This window comes from Condylura cristata, unplaced genomic scaffold (assembly GCF_000260355.1).
Source record: "Condylura cristata isolate star-nosed mole 26May11 unplaced genomic scaffold, ConCri1.0 scaffold00010, whole genome shotgun sequence".
Classification (NCBI taxonomy): domain Eukaryota; kingdom Metazoa; phylum Chordata; class Mammalia; order Eulipotyphla; family Talpidae; genus Condylura; species Condylura cristata.
The window spans coordinates 5,357,357-5,365,718 of NW_004567111.1; the positions used below are offsets into that span (position 1 = coordinate 5,357,357).

General features: G+C 45.7%; 1 protein-coding gene across 1 annotated transcript in view; it reads right to left on the bottom strand.

Annotated features, from left to right (window-relative positions):
* The window catches only part of TM9SF2 (transmembrane 9 superfamily member 2), a 44,794-nt gene extending 44,338 nt beyond the window's left edge, over positions 1-456 (bottom strand). The window contains exon 1 of the mRNA XM_004680054.2: positions 69-456. Within this exon, the coding sequence (XP_004680111.1) occupies positions 69-419 (351 nt within the window). The 5' untranslated portion in view covers positions 420-456. The remainder of the gene's footprint in view (positions 1-68) is intronic.
* Positions 457-8,362: the final 7,906 nt, after the last annotated feature.

An 8,362-nucleotide genomic window follows, 5' to 3' on the forward strand; every position in this document is an offset into this window, starting at 1 on the left:
CCGCCGCCCGGGCCGGGGCCGCTTCCCCAGCCGGCCGCGCTCCCGGGGCTCCCCCGGGCCTCGCCCACCTTGCACTCGTCGGTCTTTTTTTCTTCTTCGCAGAAGTTGACGGGCGCCAGGCCGGGCAGGTAGAAAGCGGCGGCCCGACGCGGGCCCGGGGCCGCCCCCAGCAGGAGCAGCCCCAGCAGCCACAGCCGCGGCCACCGAGGCGGGGACGACGTGGGCAGCCTGGCGCGCATGACGGCTGTTTCGGGGTCCGGGCAGCCGCACGGAAAGGGGCGAGGAGGGACGGGGAGGCTCGGAGACCAAGACAAGGCCGCCGGAGCTGAGGGAGGCGGCCCCGCGACTGAGAGTTCCGGTTGCGCTAGGAGACACCGCGGGTCCCGCAACAGAAACCGAACCGGACCCCGACTGAGCATGCGCGCCTCCGCCCGCACATGCGCAGTGGACGCGACCGCTCGCGCGGGGAGGAGTTTCCGGGACGGAGCGGGGAATCCACTTTCCGTGTTTTCCGCCGGCCGGCCGGGGGTGGTTGCCGGGAAAGTGGGGCGTGCGTGCGGTGCGTTTTGGGTGGCGGTCCTGCGCTCCTCCGGGCGCCGTCAGGCTGCCCGCCTGCCGGCCCCGGGGGCTCGCGGCTTTCATTTCCCGAGAACATCAGGGGTTTCTTCGCCACGCTACCCGCATCGAATTGGTGCTCCACAAAGTACTTGCTAATGTAGATGGAGTTGCTGCGGCGAAGGCTAAGTTTTGGACAGTCCAGATAGGGAGTAGTGCGACTCAGGGTTTGCACGGCCGAGCATTGGAGTCGCTCGTGCATTCTGGCGTGACCCACTGGTTGCACAGAATAAACAGGCCTTTTAGGGGAATGGAAATGAGCGAGGCGAAAAAAAGTGGCAGAAGACCTATAGAAGGGAGTGCTGCCATCTCTTTGCAAAAGAAAACATGGGCACGGCTGAACTCCGAGTAAAGTAGTCAGAGCGGAGTAGCAACTGGTGTGGTTATTCTGGAACAAGTTCCTGTCACTTTTCCCACTGAAGGGATGTGATAACCGGGTTTGCATATGCACAGACTACCTGTGTGTGTGGTGCATATTCTGAGTATTCATTAAAGGGAAGCTTGCTTTTGGTGACTTAAAAGCAGTTCAACTGAGCTCAGTTGAAAGCCGCGATAGACTTTAAATACTTAAGAAAAATGCATCAACGTAGACCAGCTAGGATACCCTTGGGGTATCTCCAGATTGGAATTCAAGAATGGGCAAGTCAGCTACGTGAGCAATTCGGGATCCAAGCAATCCTGTCTACATTCTGGCGGATGTTTGCCAAGGCAGACGGGAAGGTTTATAATGTTTAGTTACTTTTCAAAGGAATCTATTATCCTGCAAAAAAAGGTTATGAACCACTCTTCTAGTAACTGAAACAATAACAGATAAAGTTCTTTTATGAAGTTTGTTCTAGGAGCTCCTGCTTTGTATCACTCCTGTCTAGTTATGTGTAACCTTGGCAAGTTAATTTATCAAGAGTCAGTGGTAGCAACAACTGCAAAGCAGAGGGGAAAGAATGTCCCTCTTGTTAAAGCTTTTTGTAAATATTAAATGACAAACTACATTAAGTACAGATGGCGACTAAACCAAGAATAATGACAGGATCTGTGCCTTAAAACCCACTGGACTGCATTACTTGGGACCATGACTGATGGGTTGCTTAATGCTTAAGGAAACTGCTCCTTTCATGTTGATAACATTCATGCCTGAGGAACACGGTCAGGTCATTGCCATTGATAACTACTCCAGAAATAATACCCTCTTATGTGGACTACACTTAGACCTCCTGGCACCACCTCACCTACCCACCCCCACCTGAGAATGAACTTTGCCCACTCCCACGTGTCCCTTTCTGGCCTACATAACCATCTGTCCTTTGCCACTGTAGAGGTGGCTTTTTCTGCAGTCTGCCCAACATGGTGACATTCACTAATAACATACTTCTTTTGTAGAAACCACCTCATGGCTCAGACTCTGGCTTTCCGAGTGTGACCAGCTTCAGTCAATAACAAAAGTGCTGTGTACGCAGCTTATAACAGAGATGACAGCCTTTGTTTTTTTTTCTTTTTTTCAACAAAAGCCAATCCATCTTTGTCTAAGTTGTTGCCCTTCTTACACCCTCTCCTTCCAGAAAATCGATTAGTGTAATAGTTGAACACCTGCTTTAGACTTGGGAAAAGAATGTGCAATATTCTATACTTGCAGTCATGGGCATTTCCAATATAAGAAGCAGATGTTCTCCATTAAGAGAAGTCACACAAATGACTTTTATTATTTCACTGCCCCCTCCCAGTGTCCCCACACACACACAAACCCCCACCCCCTCAGAAAGGGCATCAATGCCCTTCTGCTTCTCCGGCCCCAAACCTAGGAATTAACCTTCATTTTTTTTCTCCCTTCACTCTCCAACATAGTCCTTCCGTGAGTTCTGTCCTCTGGTATGCTGAGCTAAACTCCGTGTCCACAGCTATGCCCCACTCCAAGCCAAAGTCTTAGCCTCCTTTTCTACCTCTCAGCTTCTATTCTTGCCAAGAGGGACTTCGAAACTCTTGCTTCCTCTGTGGCATCCCACACCTCTTAACACTACCTGGAGTTACTCGGTTAATTGTTTAGTCTCACTCCCCATTTATATGCAAACCCCGTCACTCCACCCTCCCTGTCTCCATCCCCAGAACCTACAACAGCACCTGGCACTGAAAGCGGGCTCTTTGAGGACCAGGTAACCGGAAAGCATTACGGGACAGCTACTGGCCAGACCATAGAAATTCTAGATCTCGATTTAGAGTCGTGCACGTTTAGCGCTGAAATAAAACTCAGGTTTTCCAGACAATCAATCTCCTACAGACGAAAGGGAAGTGACTGTCCGCAGAGGTCTCGGGGCTCGAGGGCACCTCAAGCATCTTCCTTCCAGACCCCGGAGCCTCCATAATAGTAGAACTCAGCATGAGCAAAAACCCGGAGAAGTGGAGCCTTCCGCAATAAAAATGATCTTCGGAATCTAGAAGCAAACGGGGCCGACCAGAGCGCGAACTGCGCGTGCGCGGGACAGGCCGGCCGCACCTCGCCACCTCTTACCCAGGCGACCTCTCCCCAGCTTCCGCCTCCAGAGTTCAGACACGTCATCCCGCGCAGCCGGTCCCCCCGGTGGGCGGGGCCGGGGCGGGGCGAATACTTATTTCCGGTTCCGGCCTCGCCTGGGGTTCCCGTGGTTACCTAGTGCCGGAGTCCGCGAGCTGTCCGGGGCGTGGCTAGAGAATGGCCCCACCTGCCCACCCCATGTCACCACTCGGAGCCCTCGCCCTAGGGGCGCCTCCTACCTGGGCGCTGTTCTGCAGAGGGGCTACCTGGGGAGTCCATCCACACTGAGAAGTGAAGTTTTCCCTTCATCGTCTTCCTGACGGAGACGCTCCTTTCTGGAAGTCCTAACCCTGCAAGTCTCGGCTGGCAAACTTGGATGTGATTTTCTCCTGACCTCTCTACAGATACCATTTGACGACTTCGATTTAAGACTTTTATTAATCTGGCATTAGTTTCTTCCACGTCTCTCCGCCAAAGTAATTTAGGCAGCTTGTTTTTCGTGTTTCCCACAACTTCTTTACATTTGATCGCAAAATAAAAGCACGAGATGCCCCGTTAAAATGCAATTTCAGGTATCTAGTGAAGCAATTTTAGTGAATAATTTTAGTGAATAATTTTAATGAATAATTTTTTAGTGTACAAGTCCTAAATAGGGACAAAAGTCACCTCATTGTACTTCCATTCCTGGTATTAAATGGTGACAGACCAAATGACAGAAAATCATCCAGGGGCCCCCTCATTCCCAGTCTAAATGCTGCGACTTGAAACTAAAACTGCCCTTGGACAGGATACAAATGCAAATCTCAGCAGTTCAGAACCAAGAGATGAGAGATTTTTAAGTTTCAAGATAAAGACCAAAATGTCACTGAGGGAAGACAGTGACCTGGCCCAATGATCGCATCTGCAGTGACGGTGTGTCTCTGTGACACAGACAGACTTAGAGTCACACAGCTACTTCTATTTACTCTGAATTTATGTCCACCGTATAAGTCTTTTTGTTCACCATATCTTGATAGTTTGCGTACAGAGAGAATGCTGGATTGAAGAAGCCAGTTTTCCTTTAGATTATTATTGTTTTAACACTTTGTTGAGGTGTGATTTACATACCCTGTGAGTTAAGTCTACAATGATTTCTAGCAAATCTACTGAGTTAGGCAGTATCATAACTCAGTCTGGGAATATCACCCCAATAAAATGGCCTTGAATGTTTAACCCACCTTTCCACATACAACCCCAGGCAGCTACTAATCTGCTTTCTGTCTGTATAAACTTTTCTGGCTCCTTTAGTTTTGTTTTTTTATTTTTTAAATTTTATTTATGCATGCATGCAGACATCTTGAAGTACAAGCCAGAGGTGCAGGGGCAGTGAGAGGATTCACCAGAGACAGAGTGGGAGCAGAACAGGCAGATAGACGAAGTATGCTGCTGAGGGGAGCAGCGATTGAGACAGGAGAGGTCTGCTGTGCCATGTGGGTCACCTCTAGGGCAGGGATCCAACTCACACTGAAGCGGCTGGGGCCAGCTTGCAGTGCTGCATCCTAACCCTTTGTGCCACCAGGGAGGGCCTCCTTTAGTTTTTTTTTAAAAATAATTTTATCAGTTTCTGTATCCTTGGCTCATGTAAGTTCACCCCTGAGATAAGTCTATTTTTAGTGTTCAGACAAATAAATTATAAGTTGTTGGATTGTCCTGGATTCCAAAAGATAATAACCTTCTGACAAGCCAACCAGAACACACCAGTGGTTGGCTTTGCTACTGGGGGGCATATTTCTCCATACAGCAGGGCACACTGCACCCTCTGCAGAACCATGGGGCTTCTCAGTAAGGGCATCAGAAAGAGACTCCTTGGGATTTGCGCTTGTGTTTGATGATTTGGGATATTTAAATGGTTAGATGCTATAAGAAAGCAGGATAATTCTTAAGACTGGACATCTTACTAGTACCTGGAAAAATGGACGGTTAGACTGAGGTTAAAGCTGTAATTGCTAAAGAAACAGTTTTCACTATTCTCAGCCAGAGTAGGGGGCATTTGGTCACTTTGTGGTTTGGGCAATGTTCAAGATTTTGTCTGTTTTTGAGACATAATTACAGAGTGGTCCTGTTTTGTGTAGACTGTGGTCAAAGTGGCCTTGTAGGATGTTCATGTTCTACGAAGTTCTTGATACCTACCCAGGCCTATCTGTGAGTATGCCAGCTCCCCACATCCTGTGCTGCTTCTACTTTCTCACCAAGATCACCCCATTTACAGGCATCTTGTCTGAGCAGCTAATCAGTCATTCACTCTTCTATGTTGTGAGCTATTTTGGCTTTTCCCGTGAAACTTCTGCAGAAACATGCCACTGGGTAAACCCCACTTTCAGACTCAGATTGTGATCATTTTTGTGGAATTTGAAATGGTTCACCCTTTATTGCATAAGAAGACACTGAGCAACACTATCAATACACTCTTTCATGATCCTGCATCTTTCAAATGCAATTGAGCATTATTTGCTGTGCATATAACCAGCAAAATTCCCCATTCAGGGCACAAGGACTCTTACACATCATCAAAAAAAAAAAAAGACAACTAAAAGATTAGATAATAACAGACACATGAGAAGAGTAGCTAACCAATGGTCAACAAAAATGAAAGCATGTCCAATCTCATTAGCCATCAGATAATTGGAAAATAAAACCTCAATGAGGCACAGCTACCCACACAGCAAATACTTAGAATTTAAAGGGCTGACAATTCGAAGTATTGACAGAGATGACAGAGATATGAATCACTAAGATGTCTATCCCTTGCCAGTGGGAGTGCAAAAAGTGGAAAATTGCTTGGCACACATATTCTGTCTGAAGCTATGTCACTCTTAGGTCTAAATGCCTACTTACATTCACCAAACAAGAACTCTAATGTCTACCTGTGGTGCAATAGAGAAACAAATTGTGACCTAGTGCTACGCTAGAATACAACACAATGATGAAAACAAATCACTATGCCACACAGTATGTACTTATCTCAAAAACACAATATTAGGTGCCTTCCCTGGTGGCACAGTGGGTTAAAGCACACCACTATTAAACTATACACAGCCACTGCACAAAAGTTCGATCCCCAGCCAGGGAGGTGACCCATATGGCATGGCAGAACTCTTCTGTCTTGTCCACTGCTCCCCTCAGCAGTATATTTTAGCCAGTTTGCCTTTCTGCTCCCCACTCTGTCTCTAGTGAATCCTCTCACCCCTGCACCTCTGGCCAGTACTTCTGTATATGTATATATAAATAAATAAATAAATAAATCTTTTTTAAAAACCCACCATAGGGGAATGCAAACTAGTACAACCACTATGGAAAACTATTAGGATGTTTTCAAACTGCCAAAAAATGGAGCTTCCATAGGACCCAGCAATCCCACTCCTAGGTATCTACCCAAAAGACACAAAAACACTGATTCAAAAAGACACCTGCACCCTCATGTTTATTGTTGCCTTATTTACAAGTGGAAAAACATGGAAGCAGCCCAAATGCCCAAAAGTAGATGACTGGATTAAAAAGATGTTGTATATATACACAATGGAGTAGTATTCAGCAACCAAAAAAAAATAAACATATGCCTTTTGCAGCAACATGGAAAAGATCATGCTTCGTGAAATACACCAGAAAGAAAAGGAAAAATACCAGATGGTTTCACTCATAGCAGGAGTATAAAGGACCAAGGGAGAAAATAATAATAATGAACAGCCATATACCAGAGACATTTGACAGGGGGAGGAGTGGGGAATAGGATCAAAAACAGTGGGGGGAGGGAAATGCACTGGACTATGGTGATGGCACATGGGTGATTTGGTGATGGGAAGCCCACGGGGATTACAATTGAGATGGGAAAAGGCACAAAATGATGTAAAAATAAACTATTATATTTTAAAAAGCCACCATAGTAAGCAAAAGACAATGAGAACATTGGTATGGTTCCATGTGTATGAAATTCAGAGGCAGACAAAACTGAGCAATGAAGTGAGAAGTCCGGATAGTGGTTACCTTTTGGAGCTGTGAAGAGTAGCATCAGAAGGGTGTGTTGGAGGCTGCTGCAGTGCTGGCATGCTTCTGTCTCTTGACCAGGGTGCAGTCACTTTGTAATAAACCACAGGCCCATACACTGATGATCTGAGCCATTTGTAGTCCATATGTTTGACTTCCAAATACTTTATTAAAATGTACTAATGATTGTGAAACAGCTGGTGATCATTCAGACTGGGTGTTGGTACAGAAGGTTGATTATACATTCTCTCTGAGTTTATAAATTTATAAGTTCCCATGATAAAATATTTAAACATGTATATGTGGTTGAGTGTACATGCATGTGTGTAAATGTATGCGTGTAGACACATATACTTAAGTGTTTTTATTGCTCCTTGGTGAGTCAATCTATTCATAAGTGAACAAGATTTCCCAGAGACCACATCAGTATGATTAGGGTAATGTGATACTTTCATGCCATGTTGGATTTGGAATTTAGCATATGTGAGAAAAGTGAGTGTATGTAGGGTATTAACAAACAAAAGTGAATATATCTAATATGTACAATGAAGATCTGAATGAACAATTTATACAGGTATTAATAGATATATATTGAGTATAGGATAGATATAAATACATTGAAGAGGGTTCAGACAATAGAATAGCATCTTTTACTACAGGCCAAATCCAGTTAAAATAAACTTTGGAAACTAAAACCAATTTTTTATTTCATGGGACAGTTTTGAAAATGTTAAAAATAAATGGGATATGAATGTTGCTCATGAGTTGTGTTGGAGAGAAATGAATACACTGTTTTGTATATTTTGCTTTGGACAGCTAGCTAAGGACGGGTGTGAAGCTTCAGAGTATGACTAAGTATAATTAGATGAAATGGGTAAGTTTTGAAGAAAAGGAAACAGGCCCTCCCTGGTGTCTCAACAGACTAACTGCAGCCGCTGCAGTGCGAGTTCGATTTGCACCAGCCCGAGAGGTGACCACAGGGCGCTGCAGACCTCTCCGGACCCACTGCCGCTCCCCTCAACAGGGTACTGGGTCATTCTGCCTGTTCTGCTCCTCACTGTGCCTCTCATGAATCCTCTCACTGTCCCTGCACCTCTGGTTGTACCCCAGTTCTGTATGCATGAATAAATAAATGTTTTTTTTTTAAAGATTTATTTATTTGTGCATATAGAACTGGGGTACAGGCCAGAGGCTCAGGGGCGGTGAGAAGCTTCACCAGAGACA